Source organism: Catharus ustulatus, chromosome 6 (assembly GCF_009819885.2).
Source record: "Catharus ustulatus isolate bCatUst1 chromosome 6, bCatUst1.pri.v2, whole genome shotgun sequence".
NCBI classification, from domain to species: domain Eukaryota; kingdom Metazoa; phylum Chordata; class Aves; order Passeriformes; family Turdidae; genus Catharus; species Catharus ustulatus.
This window is the reverse complement of record NC_046226.1, coordinates 41,607,622-41,623,106: the sequence shown is the minus strand read 5'-3', so window position 1 is coordinate 41,623,106 and position 15,485 is coordinate 41,607,622. Positions and strand designations below refer to the sequence as shown.

Sequence of the window (15,485 nt, the reverse complement as noted above, 5' to 3'; positions counted from 1 at the left end):
GATCTTATTTAACAGCTCTGCACAGGTAAGAGCACTGGCAGGGAAAAGCAGAGAGGCATGTTGGTTCACACAAACCAGAGAAATTCTGGTCTCTTCTACACCCTCTGTAAAGTAAAGGTGGCTGGAGGTGAGGCAGCATCACTTTGTCCTTTCTTGAGCTCCTTCCCAGCCTGTTCCCTTTGCTGTTCCTGGTGCAGAAACGTGCACAGCCATTGTGTGCAAAAGGGCACTGGGTGGAGGGCTGAGGGAGGGCCTGTCATTGACATGTCTGACCCCAGGATTAAGTGTATGAGGAATTTGGTGGCTTGTGCCACTGTGGCTGTGTGCTAGTGCTTGAGCTCGCTCTTAGAGCAGTCTTACTGGTGACTTGCAGATTTACGTAGTAACTGTGTTTCCCTGCCAGAGCTGCTGTCTCTAAATTTAAGTTAATAATTCCCAACCCAGTGAAAGACAGAGGAAATCTTTTCCTGTACCATCATGCTTGTGAGCCTCAACCAGGGAAAGCAACGCTCAGGCACTCCCTGGGGCATTGAGCCATGCTGGGAAGCTTTTGTTTGCTGGGGCGTATCTCCATCTGGGTCACCAGAGAGCTGGCAGAGACTCTCAGTGTGATAACACCGTGCCATGGTGGGCAGAGGGGCAGCCCCTTCACAGGCCTCCACAACTCTGTGCTTGATCTCAGAGTACAAGATGGAGAGGGAGCAGGGTAGAAGAAGATGGGCTAATGTGCCTTTTTTCTAATTTTGGTTATCTTCCCAGCCCATTCCCCATTCAGCTGAGGGAAGTTGTAGCTCGCACTAAAATGATATTGGCAGTGTGAGAGAGTCTCTTTGCTGGTGCCAGAGTCCCCATCCAGTCCCCTGCCCAGAATATGTGTGTGTGAATGTGTGAGTGGGTGGGCAGTGGGATGGGAGAAGCTGCTGAAGGGCCAGTGGGCTCTTGCTCTCTGGAAAGGCAGGTCTGGTGTCAGAAAAAATAGCAGGAAGAAAAAATGCCCAGGTTATTGGGGAGGTGGCAGTGAGAAGGGATGCATCCCATCCCAGATCTTGATGGAAGAGGTGCTGCTCCACAGCCTCCCTCTCCCTGCCTGATCCCAGGAAGCCGGGAGCCGCCACGTTCATGCTGGAAACACTCCACTTACATTAACATATGTACTTTATATGCCTAGGGTAGCTAAAAGTGCTGCATTCACATCCCCGAGGAGGCAACTGCTGTCTGGAGTCCAAGCGGATGGATTTCCTGGGCTGTCCCCACGTGCTGTCTCCGTGTCTGGCGGGCACCGGGCCGCAGCCCTGTCATGTCGCCCAGGAGATCGCGGCGCTGTGCTCCTTCGCTTTCATCCTCAGGGCAGCGATGCTGGAGGTCTTGCGGTCCGGCTCGCTGTTCAGCTCGTAGCCGTTGAGGCTGGGGCTCATGCCGGCCGTGCCAAAGAGGCCGCCCATGTGAGTCTGTCCCACGTGGCTGCCGGGCCCGGAGACCCCGAGGAACTCGGAGACGCCGCCGGCCGCGTGGGGGTGAGCATGGGGGGACATGCACGAGGGCACCGTCTCGCAGGGCACGACGCAGGCTGGCACGGGGGAGGCGGCTCCGTTGTTGCCAATCCAGGAGGGGTTCTGGATCTGGGGTGGGAAAAGAAGGGTCAGGGCTGCCCCGTGCAGGATACCTGGGGGAATGGAATGTGTCCAGCCCTGGCCTGGCAGGGCAGCCAGTGAGATGGACATGCTGGCCCCTGGCAGCTGCGGCACCCTCAGCCCTGCTGCAGGCAGCAAATCCTCTCCAAAACCTGCATGCCAGCCTGGACAGGGGCAGGGAGTGCAGCAGGATTACTCACAGGGAGCAGGATTGTGCTCCTTCTCTGCCACTGCATCTGTTTATTTATCCCTCTCCCACTCACTTCCCTTACTTTTTTTGTACCATGAGCACTTTCCTCAGCACAGGGAACTTTGTGTCATCCATGGTGCTTCTGTGGTTCTACTCCTAACAGAGGGATCAGGCAGAAGGCAGTGCTGTGAGGCTGCTCATCCTCCTTCCTTCTCCAGCTCAGGGCAGTTTTGCCTAGGCAAGGGCTATACTGTACCACAGAGACATGCCTGTCAGAGCTGAGCTGCCCACAGCCCCCAGCACAGGCAGCTTCATTGCCCCTCTTCCCCAGCAGTGCCCATCGAGGCAGCAGCACCCACCCTGTTGCAGAGCAGAGCCCTGCAGGGCCACCTCGAGAGAGACCATCTGGGATCCTGCAGTGTCACTCATAAAGTGATGTTTTAGAAGAGAGGAGGGCTCAATGCTTGGCAGTGGGAATATGTGTGCTGCAGCAGGGGGCATGTGGGCATGCAGGATGAAAGCAGGGAGGAGGTGAGCAGCTGGCAGGAGCAAGAGAGCAAAGGGCCCTTTATCCCACTGCCCCTTTGCACTGCTCACCTCTTACTTCCTGCAAATTGCTTTGCAAATTTTTGATCTCTTGTGCTGGGAGAGGAGGGCAGTATTGAGGGAGAGAGCAGTGTAAGTTACAAAGGCAAGAGAAGGACACGCTGAAAAGGCTGCTGAGAGCATTCTATGCTTGAAAAGCTGCTTTGGCATCTCAGCTGTTTCAAAAGGGCTTCTTGTTCAGTTTATGGGAGATGCCAAGCAGGAGAGAGGTCAAACACTCCCGGCTTGGCTGCGGGGTAGCATTGGTACAGCACTGGCTGGGAAGGCAGCAGTGGAGACAGACACAGTGTCAGGGAGGGAGGACTTTCAGCAGATCTGTGAGGACACTCAGGTTCAGAGCATCATGCCTGCAGAATTGTGCCCTGGAGCAAATTCTGGGTGGTGGGAAGAGGAGTGGAGGATGGAGGGAATGTTTTCTGGGGCACAGCCTAGCCCTGGAGCTAGCAAACCTCAGTCTGCCTGGCATCATCTGAAGTGTTGTGAAACTGGGGCTGGCCCAATGTTTAGGAGGCTATTGTGCTGACAGGTTTTCCAAGACAGGAAGCTAAGGAGGGGAGGCAGCCCTGTGACTTGCTGTCGGGGCAGGAATGGTTTCAGTAGGACTCAGAAGTAGCCCCAGGTACCCCAACAAGGCTGCTCCCTCCCTTCCTTTGGAGCATAAATCTACAACTCCCTTGGGAAGCATCCTCAGATGTCACCAAGTATGTTTTGCGTACCACAGCCCATCACTGGGAGACGGCTGTGGGAATTTACCAGAGGAAAAGTGCTTTCATCCAACCACCATGTCCAAGGGGCATGGAAACCAGACATGGTAACAGGAAGCCTGGGATCTGCTATTCTTCAGGCATGAATTAGTCTTTTGGATCTTTTTCAAACCAGTGGAAAGTTAGTGGGCAGCAGCACATGTGATAGGACGTGCTGAGCAGGGAGGCCTGTGCCCAAGGATGCTGCTCAATGACACACAGTGCTGGACTTGGTACTTGCTTTAAAGATGTTCTCTGGGCCAGGGCATGAGGGAAAAAAGCAGGACACCTGACTAAAAACTGGCAGCCCCTCAGTGCCTGACAGTATAGCCCCGATGTCCTTGCAGCCCTGCCGAAGGGCAGATGGATGTACCTGAGAAGTGAAGCGTGGCTTGGGGAGGACTGGGAGCAGAAGCAGCGTGTCCAGCAAGCAGTGTGCCAGGCAGGGGAATGCACTCACCTGGGCGTAGTTCTCAGCACGGGTGAGCAGAGGGAGCTCATAGGCGGTGGAGAAGTGGGTCCGGACCTGCTGCATCTGACCGAACCGCTCCCGCTTGCGCCACTTCGCTCGCCGGTTCTGAAACCACACCTGGGGAGAGGCGACAGCAGGGCTGTGAACAAGGGGAGCCCGGCACTGGCTGGCAGCCCGGCAGCCCTGAAGAGCCCACCAGAGGGCAGGGCCTCACCAGGTGGGTGGTTTTGTATGGCACAAGAAGAGCACTGCTCCACACACACGCTCTGCAGGGGAGAGACCATCCTTCCCTGCTTCTCTGAAGGGTCTGGGGCCAGCCTGTGCGCTAAGAAAGGGAGCACACCGAGCAAAAGGGGATGCCCATCTTCTGGTGCACAGCCTCTCTGGGGTTATTCCCAGATCTTGCCTCCTATAGCCTGATTTGCCCTGGGATAGCCCACTGTCCTCTCACCTCTAAATCTGTGTTACCCAGGCTCTGCCTGCAGCTCTCCTGCTGTCAGCCAGTCTCAGAGGAGAAGTGTGAATACATCCGTGTGTGCTGCTGCCAGGCTGAAAACAGCAGTGATGGGGCTTTCCACAACACTAATCCCGGCTATGATGATGCCATTGACTGCAGCTTGCATTTCTCACCAACTCTCTCATTTTCCTTAACCACAACAAGAAATACAAAGCTGAACACTCCTTCCCTCCTTAGCTGCAGGAAAGGACAGGTGCCCTTCTCTAGCATCCTTTGGTTTACACTGAGTTTTCTTTGCAGGATTGGCTACTCTTTGCTTCATAGTACTGCTCAGATCCCTTGAAGGCAAAGACCAAAACTCTGTTTCTGCTCTTATTTTTACTGGCCTGACATCAGTGTGGATTATTGCACTGTTGTCAGCACCATTGCTCCTGATTTGCATCAGCCTAAGAGAGATCAGAGCCTGGCCCAGTGTCTTCAAAGCCTCCTGAAGCTCGTGAGTCAGGGAAACACATCAATCAAGAGCTGCTTTGAAGGCACTGAGAGATGAGGGTGATCACCAGGGGCTGGGTTGTGCAGGTCACGCCAGTGCATGAAAGGAGCACTCGTAGAGCCTCTCAGCTCTGCTTCGAGTTTTACACGGTGACTCGCTGCCGGGGGCCAGAGGGGCTATTGCTGACAAGCAGCTTGGCCCTTCCCACGCCTGGCCATGGGGCAGCTTTGCTGCTTGCCAGGCACCTGGGGGAAGCAGATGCCCAGTAGGAAGCTCATGTCTTCAGAGGATAGCAGGAAAATCCAGGTGCTTGGCAGAGGGTGGGATGGCAGGACAATTTTTGCAGGGGCAGGAGAGCCATGGCACCTGCAACCTGAATCAGTGCAGCCAGAAGCTGCCATGGGGAGGGATAAGGGGTTTGGGTTTCTGGTCTAAGCTGACCATCCTGCTTGTGCTGGAAGAGCTGTTTCAGGCTCTCCTGCTTCAGTTTCTGCCTTCCACCCCACAGGCAGCCTCGTGCTGGTCTCTTGCAGCCAGGCCTGTGGTATGAGTGGGCAGCTGAGGGTCTGCCATGCGCTGTGGTCTGCTTGGGGCAGGGAGCTGATGATGCAGCTGCCAGGCATGTGCTCCACATGTGGGCTGTGGATAGCACAGGGCTTAGTGCCTGGCCCCATGGCCCTGGCAGTGCCACTGGCATGGGACATCCACAAGCTGGACAAAGCAGCAACCTGCTATCAACCCCCTACCCCAAATCAAAGACCCTATGAGAGTTTTCAGTAGGTGCAAAAAGCATCAGGAGAAGCATCCTAACGTTATCCCAGCTGTGCACACACTGCACATGCAGGGCGTCCTACTGGAGCAGGTTTGATGCCTCAGGCATCTGTCTGTTTTTCTTCTACCTCTTCTTGGCACAGCCACTCCAGCCCAGCTGCAGGCCAGTCCCAGGGCTGGCCTGGATCACGCCGCTTTGATCTGCAGATTCAAAGTTAGCGGTGGTGACCTGGTTCCTCCTCAGGCAGAGGAGGCCCCGCTGTGCACAGAGGGGTGCAGAACAGGTAGGGAGCAGAGTGCTGGCTGTGCAGGAGGCTGGGATGAACATATGCCAGGCATACGTGGCCGTTCCCTGTGTGGTGAAGGCTGCCTTGCCTGCCTGAGCATCCCACCTGGGACCTGGGAGCTCTGCACTGTGACCTTCAAAGCCATCAGTGCAAGCTCTGTGCCCTCTTCTTCCCAGGACAGCACAACAGCTGCCTTGACAGAGCAGGGAGAGGTCTTGGCCTCTGCTCTAACACATTTATGCGTTGTATTCAACAGAGCAAAGTGATTTAAACTGGCAAGTGATTTAAACTCCCAAATTGCCAAGTGGCTGGTGGGCTGGGAGGATGTGGCAAGTCATTGCTTTAGGCTGAAGAAGAAGAAGAGTGTCTTCAGTCCAAGTGTTGGTGTCACAGGCACCAGAGACACTCTAAGAGCTGACAGTGAGCTCTGAAGCACTTATGGCAAGGTTTGGACTGCTTTTTAAAGTTCTCCTTTCTCCTGTGGTCCAAATTCTTATAGGCTTCTTGGTATCTTGCAGTTGGGTTTCTCCAGACCTCCACAGTGCTCCGGGGAAAACAAGACAGGCATGACAATGTATAATGTGAAAATGTCAGCAAAAAACCCCAACTAATCCTTAATATTTCCACAGTCTTAGAAGACACCTGCTTTTAAAAAGCAAATCTAAACCCAAACAGAAGTTCATTTTCCTTTCATTGCCTGTCACTCCTTGTCTAGAGCGGCTGTTGTGGGATGGGAATGTGATGGCCCATCGCTGGGGCCAGCAGTCACTGTGGGCTGAATCTCAGTGTTAGCAATTACAGCAGGAGTGTATGGTAATGTCATGTATCTGACTCCTGCTTACCATGCTTTTGGTAAGCCCTGATGTACCAAATCAGGCCTGTAAAAATCTAAGGAACAGAGAATGTTTCATGTCTCCATCGACATTCAGCCATATGCTGGTGCCTAAATCCATATGCATACACAGCTGATGTGCTGCTGGGGCTGGAGAGGCCAGAAGTGACCTGAGACAAAGCAAGGAGGCTCCTGCTCACTCTCTTGCTGCTTCTACCCTTGCACCAGTGGGCACTGCCAGTCTGCCCCTGCACCGAGAGCCATGTGCCCTGCACAGGGCACAGGGGGATGGGCTTTTTTGGGACTTAACCCAGGCCACTGACCATGTCTGGATACTTGGAGGCTGCATCACTGGTCTGCCCTTCCTCCAAGTTAAAGAAAAGGTGTTTTCCCCTCTCTCCTACCCTCACCACAGCAGTGGTGGGTGAGGCTGACCTCTCACGTGGTGGTGGGCTCGTGGCACTGTGGGGTTGTGCTCATGCCCTGTGCTCAGCACCCCTCACTACGTCACTGCTCTGATGCAGGTATGACCTGTCCACCACGTTCAAGTCTCTTGTCTTTTGCTCTTTTCTGGCATCCTCACAGCATCCATTCTCCTCATTCCTGTCCTCTCACCCTGCTACCCTCCTCTCTCTGCTCATCCTCCATCTGTCTGTGCTCAGAACCCCCTCCCTCTGTGAACGGCCAGGCCATCTCCCGTCTTGCCAGAGATGGCCACCAGCCCTTTGCTTTTCAGACTGCCAGAACAGAGCCAGAATTCATCCTTGAGTGCTGAAACTGGACACCATTTTATCAGTGGCCTGGAATGGGAAATTGGAGCCTGGGATGAGAGAATTGAATAACTCGAGCTTGTTTTCATTTCATGTTTAATTTCCTGCAGGCTTAGCTCAGTCTTTCCGCTCCTTCCACCAGCCTCCCAGGGTTTTATGGGGGAAAAGGGATCAAGATATATTACTTCTTGCTTTGCTTTGCTTTTTTTCTTTTCTTTTTTTTTCCAAAGCGGTGATTTTGCTACAGCAGAGTTTGACATTTCCCTCTCACTTTCAAGCCCCCGCCGCATCACAGGGTCACTGCCAAAAACATTTCATTAATGGTCCCAGCAATGATAAAGCTGGCTCTGAGGGGGGCTGGCTGAGGGTTATACTCCCTGGCAGGGAAGCCTCTTTCCAGTCCCATCCCTTTCTCCTCTCCCAGAGAGCACTCCAGGAGGCAGATACTGATAACCCAAGGGAGATAAGCAGCCAGGGCCAGGCTGGCATGGGCTTGGGATGTGTCGGTGTGTGTTTCTATGCAAGGGGAAGGAATAATGTCTGAATACATGTGTCTGCCTTGTTTTTCTAGTGCCACTGCCTCAGACTTCTGCTGCAGACCTGGATGAGCTGGAAGAGCCTCAAGCAGGTGCTGATACCAAGCAGAAGCTCTTTCTGGTGCTCTGCAACCCCAGGCATGGAAGAGGAGAAGAAAGGAATGGGATATACATGTTTTGCAGGACCTACATGAACACAGCACCCCCGTGCATCCTTGCAGGTTTGTGGCTGAGCTGTAGCTGCCTCTTCCTGGCTGTGCCTCCGCACAGGGCTTATGCATGGCTCCCACTTTGGAAAACAGGGATGTGCAGTATCTTAATAGTGCAGTTGTATGAAGTGCAATGGAAACAGGGGGCAAGGTTGTAGGGAGTAGACAGGAAAATGTTGCATTGTATCACGGGGGAATTAGCTTTGCTGTTGTCAGACACCAGTACAGATGGCTGGAAATTGAGGCAGGCAGGGAAATGGAGCAGGAGAGGGGACCAGGCCATGGAATGTCACTGCTTCACAGACTCTATGCTCCATCTCATGTATGCTGCTGGCATGGGCTCTTCTCCTGGCACCAAGAACAGCTACTTCACTAATGAGGCGTGAGCTTGGGAAAGGGATAGAAACATCGGAGCTGCCGAGCCTGTCTGGGCTCCACATCTGCTCCTGACTGCAGTGCAGCTGGTTATTCTCCCCAGGAAGCCAAGCCTGGCCAGAGGGGATGACCACCAGCCAAAAGCTGTGGGAGGGAGCATCACACCTTAAACCTGTGCCTCACATTTCTGCCACATTGCTTTGCTTAGTTCGGCTTTGCAACTGGAGCTGACCTCCAAAAAAATCATTGCAGGGCAGGATTATCCCTTAGATGACCATATCTTCCTTGGGAGAGGGACTACTGTGCTTCCCTCAAAGCCCATGGGGCTGCAGTAGGTGTGAGTCCAAGCACCCCACAGCAGCTAGAGCCTCTCCCAGCATTATGGAGAGTGTCTGAGTACCTAGCAGTTCTTTGGCTTGCAGGGAAAAAGTAATGAGGGGCTTTTGTCTAATTTGTGATCACCCTCTAGCCCTTGGTTCTTGGCCCTTGCAGTAGGCATTTGCTTTGCCATCAGCCTCCTGAGCTGCAGCCCCATGCCCACTCTTGGCTGTGAGCTAATAGCCCCAACACTGCTGGTGTTGGAAGACCCCACAGAGCAGAACTGCCCACGGGATGGGAGACCAAAGTCAAGGCTAAACAAGCTATAGCACAGCCCAGAGGTGGAGACAGGCACTAAGACGATTCACTACAGCTTTGTCTCCAAAAGCCTCGCTCGTGGGAAGAGCAGCTGAGTGCCATCAGCAGAAGAGCCCTGTGCCACCTCAGACTGTGCCTCCCCAGGGCTGCCACTGCCATGCCAAGGCTAAACAGCTCCCTCTAACCCTGGGAACACATTTGAGATACCTGGGCAGGGTCTGGGCCTGCCCAGTCAGCACCCGCAGCACTGGGCACAAGCCTGCTGGCTCTTGCTCTGCAGTGATGGAGTCTGCAGTGCTCTGACAGCCTGGCAGTCCTTCATCACGAGGTCATGGCCTGCTGCCAGCCACAGCCCACGTCACCAGGTCCTTCCTGACAAAGCCAGGGAATGACTGAAATTCAAGTGCCTACCCCTTTCACCATGGGGTAAGTGCTCGAGCAGCCAGGCCACTTAGACAAGCCCTTCAGCAGCTCTGTCACACGAGCCCTGTCATCGCCATCCCAAGTGGGAGGTGTGCACTGGCACTTGCAAGAGCAGGGAGGCTGTTCTGGCTGCCTGTGGCAAGAGGCACGCTTATCTCAGAGCAAGCTGAAACCCCTCTTTGCCAAATATACTCCTGGCTACCTAGGGTGTCCTTCTGTCCTCAGCTAAAGTGTGATCCAGAGGTAAAGTGTGGGAAATCCCCCAAATGAAGGGTCACATGTAAGGAATGTGTAGATTGTGTCTGCCTTGCCTACCCTGGCTCGGATGGCCAGCCCTGCACACTGACTGGGACGACACAGTAGCTGCAAACCCTGGCTCAGAAGCGAGCAGGAGGAGCTCGCCACCCTCCAGCACCTCATTCTCATTCCTGAGCTAAAGGAATTTCATGCACTGTGCAGCCAGTAACTCGATGCCATGCCTGGCCTCCCAGGAGACCCCATTAGCACTTGTGGTGCGTTCTTGGGAAATCAAGAGCTGCATCCAGTGGCACAAGTAAAGAGCTGATGTTTGTAGCACTGCCTTGCTCTGTCCATCCTGCGGTGCTCAGCACTCGGGACCAGTGGGAATCACACTGCTGCCTACTGAAACACAGCCATGTCCAGCCTGAAGAGAAACAGCTGTGTGGAAGAAGAGCACACCAGCCCTGCAAAACAATTTAGGCAAGCAGACAAGAAAGATCTTGCTTCCGGTTGAATCCAGAAGTGAATGTACGAACTAAAATGGACTTAAGCACGGATGTGGGCCTTACTTGCAAGAACTGCTCGTAAAGGTTAAAGCAGAGGCTGCCAGAGAGCTGGGAATATTCCTGGTATAAAAGATAGAATCAGGTGTCTCCATGGGCCAATTATTCTTGATGCTAATGCATGTTCTGGGGGTGGTGAGCTGACAAATGCCTGCAGACGGAAGTTACAGGATTAGCTGTGCTGGAGAAGGAGCCGACCACCACGGCGTGAGCTGTGGATATCTGCTCCATGCGGAGTGCTCCCTTTTGCACATGATTCTGAGCCCTGACAGGCCTCCTGTTTAACCTTGACTCAGAGGAAAGAGCAGTAGCCAGAGAATCATTCCCTCCTCTTATGTGGATTTCGGGTCTGCTGTGCCCCCCAGGTTAGTTCAAAGGAGTTAGTTCATGAGAGCTGGCACCTGTGTGGGTGGAGGTGATGGAGATTGTCAACAGAGTATGGCTGTTTGACTCTCCTGCTCGTCCTAAGGTGGTGGGTGTACCTTTTGCCTTCAGATCTCCAGCTCTCCAGCTTTCATGCAGTCTCAGCGCCTGCCAAGCAGGCAGCAAGAGCTGCCTCTCTTGTATCACCTCATGTTCTCTGGTACTGAACTCCCAGTCACATCTGTGGCCCCATCTGCCAGAAAGAGCCCATCCTGTGGAAAAGCTTGCTCCCACTCGGACTAAGGAACCTGTGGCTCCTGCAGGCCTCCTGAAGAAAGCAGGTTTTGTGCAACCTTTGTTTGGGGTGGTGGTGAGGCTTACCCACCCTCTGTCCCGTTAGCTCAAGGGCAAGAGGTGTTTCTGTGAGCACTGGGTCACAGGGCACCAGACCAAATAAAGCAGCTGACACCAGTGTCAGATGTGGATGAACCTCCTCGTGCTTTCCCTGTGCCATGGACTCTAATTAGGGTTTGGCTGCCTGCACCTTATGGTGGGGCTGCAAGGGAACCTCAGAGGTTTTTTGCAGCTCGTCCAGCTCTCACCCAGCCCCAGGATTTCCCCCCATACCTGTACACGAGCCTCGGTGAGGTCTGTCCTCATGGCTAGCTGCTCCCTGGCGTAGACATCAGGATAGTGGGTCTTCTGGAAGACCTTCTCCAGCTCCTCCAGCTGGTAGCTTGTGAAGGTGGTGCGGTTCCTCCGCTTTTTGCCCTTGTTGCTCTCCGAGTCAGCCTTGTCCATGGGGCTGGGGAGGTCTGTGCTGGCCCTGTCCTGGGGCACTTTCACCCCGGCCTCCTTCACGCTGAGGTAGCTGCTGTCCATTGCTGAAGGGTCGGAGCTTGGCTGCAAGTCAGGCTCTCCCAAACCGCTTTCCTTACCTATTTCGGTGGGAAGTAGGAGAGGGAAGAGGAAGGCAGGTTTGACCAGGGGTAGGGGCAGGAAGAGAGAGAAAAGGAAACAGATGTAAATTTTGGACCAATTTTGCCCAGCACAGATGGTAAAGAGGAGGTTGCGGCAAGTTCTGTCAGCTCCTGCTCCCTCTCAGAGACCCAGGTGAGAGGATGAGCCCTGCACACTGAGGTGCACACATCCCAGCAAGGCCCTCCTTCAACCTCTCAACACCCACATCAGGGTTGACCACCATGGAGCACTACATTCCTTGGTTCTGGCCGCAGGAAAGGTCTCTGAGAGGTACCCATCTGCTCCTTGCACCATGCAGGTCCCCTGTCACTAGCCCATCTGTGCTCCCCTGCTGAATAACACAGAGTAGAAAACCAGGCGTACACAGCAGTCACATGTGGTGCTCACTGGGGTGTGTTTTCTGCTCCTGCATCCTCAGGCAGTGGTGGTGTATTAGCGGGGCAGCTCCTGTCTGACACCCCCAGTCACCCCCACAGCCTTCTGCCAGGACTTGCACTGCTTTTGGCACAGAGTTTGTGAGTGGGGCTTAGTGCCACGGAAAAGGACAGTATGAGACACCTGCAGAAACAGCAGTGCTTGTGGTTCAGGTTAGAGGGAAACGAGAGCAGTGTGACAGCGGTCTGGGGGGCTGTTCCTGCCTGGTTACCCTCAACAATTAATAATTAATGAGACATGACATAAGAGAGTACTATGGCAGCACAGGAGGAAGACATTTCAATGACTGAACGAGTGAACTTGATGCTTTTTAAGGCTTAGCAGCTACAGTAAAACCACCTTTGAGCTTCGTGACAGGGTATATGCATCTTCAGGTGCAGGCACTATGTGTGTCCTCTCCTGAATACTTCCTGTCTCCAGTGACAGTGGTGTCCCCTTCACTGGCAAGAATGATGTTAGGCCAGCAAGACTCTGGTGAGCACCCATGGCTCTCCCTTATCTGATGCAACTGGTCTGCATGGTGAGCTGAGCCCAGGACACAAAAAGAGGGATCTGTGTGAGCAACTGGCCACTTGGCATGTAGTGTACAGCCAAATGTCACACCTGGCCACATTTCTGGCTCGGATTTTGGGCAAAAAGCATGGTAGTATAACTGCAGGTTTTAACCTTGAGTCGCTATGCTCAGTTCCTAAATGTGTGGGAAGTGATACTGTGGTATTTTCTATCCATACTCTCCTTACCAAGCCAAGAGCACATCAAGTGTCTCATGTATTTTTTAAATTTCACTTTAATCTATTTTTAAATGTAACCAGGCCAGGATCAGTCTTTCTGGGAAACAGCTCCACTATTTAGTGCTGTCCCCACTGGGAGGTTTTCCCAGGCAATGTGATAGCCAGGGTCATTAATGCCAGTTTAGGCATCTTAACCTTGTCTTTGGCAATACTCATCTCTTGTTACAAACCCCTTTTGCTAATTCTCTCTGTATTTACAGTTTAGCCCTTCTGTGAACAGCTCTGCCACATCTTCATGGCCAAAAGTGTTGTGAGAGGGTGTACAGTGTACAAGCCCTTGCCCACCTCTCACTCTCACAGCTGAAAGGCTGCACTGAGATGGTTGGGATGAAACCAGAAGGATGAAATGTAGCTGTCACCCTCAGGCATGAGAGCAAGGGTGGCCCAGATTTAACCCTTGGGGGATGAGCTATGAAAGGGATTCGAGAAGAAAATTGCCCAGGTGGTGCAGAGGGCTTGTAGGCAGACCTTGGATGAAGGCAATGGAGTTACCTTTACCACTTTCACCCTGCTGTGATTTCAGATTTATTGCTTTCTCTAATATTGTTCCTTCAGACTTTTGAGGAGCTCCCTGTAAAGCTTACCAAAGCTTGATGTCTATCTCAGCTCTCTTTGCTTTGATCCTTGGGAACATTTTGCCAAAATTTATGCTTCCAGGGTTCCAGGACCAGTGTCTAGGCCAGTGACTGGCACATTGCCTTGTCTTTGAACCTGCCTTCTCCAGCTGGCTGACCTCTCCCATTGCTCCTGGGGGGTGCAGGTGGACAGACCTGTTCAAAATGGGCTGGGACAGTGCCCTGCCCCGCAGTCTTGGTAAACCATATGCTATGGACATGATATTTATAATTTTTACGACTGGAAATAAAACTGTTCAAGAAAGTCTGCAGCAATGGAATACTACCTATGAGACTCAGTAGAGAGAGAGTAATAAATAAAGTATTCCAAGAGGTTGTTTTTTCCTCCCCCCTTTCTCTGTTCCTTTTGTTATTTATGATGTCAGGAAGCTCAGTACATTTCCGCCCATGGCTTTGTGCTGGCTGCCTCCCTAACTCCTAAGACCCCCACAGCTCCAGCAGCACCAAACACAAGACCTGAAGCCTTTCTTGGGAACTCCTCTGCTGGTTTTTATCTGCTTCAAGAGCTCAGTTAGCTGGGGAAGAGTCTGCACAAACACACACAAACATACACAGAGAGAGAGAGAGAGAGAAGCTCTGTGTCTGTTCTAATTTCGTTGACAGCATAGCTCAAACTGCAGCTGAAAGCTGGGCCCTGGACTTTCAGCAGTGATAAGTTATCTCCATCTCAAACATCAGCCCCAAGGAGCAAGGACTGTCCCTGCTGCATATCCAGTGGGTGTTCCTGAGCCTGCTGTGCCAGCCCAGAGCCCTCCTTGCAGCTCAGCCACGCTGCTCTCATCCTCCTGCACTGCAACAGACCTGGGCTTCTGCACCTCCAGCCCCTGGGGGCTCTGCTAGGGATGAGCTGTTTCCATGGCAGGAATGGCAGCATAGGGAGAGCATGGTGTGCATCCACCCTCAGCTGAGCATCCCAATCTCATACCCTAGAAACAGACTCCCTGGCCTCAAAACAGTCACACTAGCTGCTGAAGTGAAACAAATTGCGTGCATCTCCATATGGATATGCACAGACTTCCTGTAACTGGAGATGGCCTCAAAGTTTCAGTGCAAAGTTTGGGGTGTCTGTTTCTAATCAAACCTACAGAGACCTTGAGTTATGTATTGTGAAGATGTCCATGGAAGGAGTTAATGTGAGCACCACTGCACCCTTACAAGCCCAACAGGACAGCTTGGTGCCTCCTTCACTGCTTGCCAATCCATCCTTGCCCTCGTAGCAGTAGAAGGAAGATATTTTCTGACTTCCCACAATTATACCCTGCTCTCCCAGTGCCTTGGCTGCCTGCTAGGCCATCAGCATTCCCAAGTCTTCCCTGAGTCACCCTGTGTCAGCTGCCAAGGGACAGCCCAGGATAACTGGGCATGTGGCCCCCAAGCATCTTGCAGCCCCTTTTGGGCAGGGGGGAAGCCTGCATTCCCACTTCTTCTGCAGAGAACATGCCTTTTAAATCTCACCACATCTGTGCTGGGAACCCTATGGAGGAGAAATGGGGTGCAGGAGACACAGGACCATGTTCACCTGTGACCATGAAGTAAAGCCCTGAGACATCCAGGCATTGCACTGCTCTGATGACACGCTCCTGGAGGGAGCACTCATCTTTATCATGCTGTCAGAATGTTTGGATTCACAGCTGTTTTGGATCTGTTTTGTTCCTCAGATGTGCTATTTTGAGAGGATGATGAAATAAAATCTTCACTATGTACAACCTTATCCATGGAATTTTATTTAGAGCAAAGTCAGCTTGGTTCATCCACAGGGATGGAAACTGGGACATTTCCAACACACAGCTTTGGGCCCAACTTGAAATGGCAGGTTTGCTTCACACAGCACAAGCATGATGAGCCACAGCTCCTGAATGATAGGCTCCTTCAAACAGACCCTGTGGCAGCAGCCCCACAGCCCACAAGGCTGCAAGAGACCTACATGGCCAACACAACCCAGGGACACAACCAGCACAGGGCAGCTTCCCCTGGGCTCCAGGCAAAACAGCCTGCTGGGACTGGCACTGCTAATGTACTGCTCTGGTGACATCTTGTCCCAGCTAT

General features: G+C 52.9%; 1 protein-coding gene across 1 annotated transcript in view; it reads right to left on the bottom strand.

Annotated features, from left to right (window-relative positions):
* Nucleotides 1–495: 495 nt before the first annotated feature.
* ALX4 (ALX homeobox 4) overlaps nucleotides 496–15,485 on the bottom strand; it is a 40,359-nt gene continuing 25,369 nt past the window's right edge. The window contains exons 3-5 of the mRNA XM_033063828.1: nucleotides 11,225–11,535; nucleotides 3,631–3,759; nucleotides 496–1,619 (exon numbers count right to left, since the gene is read on the bottom strand). Coding sequence (XP_032919719.1) covers nucleotides 1,296–1,619; nucleotides 3,631–3,759; nucleotides 11,225–11,535 — 764 coding nt within the window. The 3' untranslated portion in view covers nucleotides 496–1,295. The remainder of the gene's footprint in view (nucleotides 1,620–3,630; nucleotides 3,760–11,224; nucleotides 11,536–15,485) is intronic.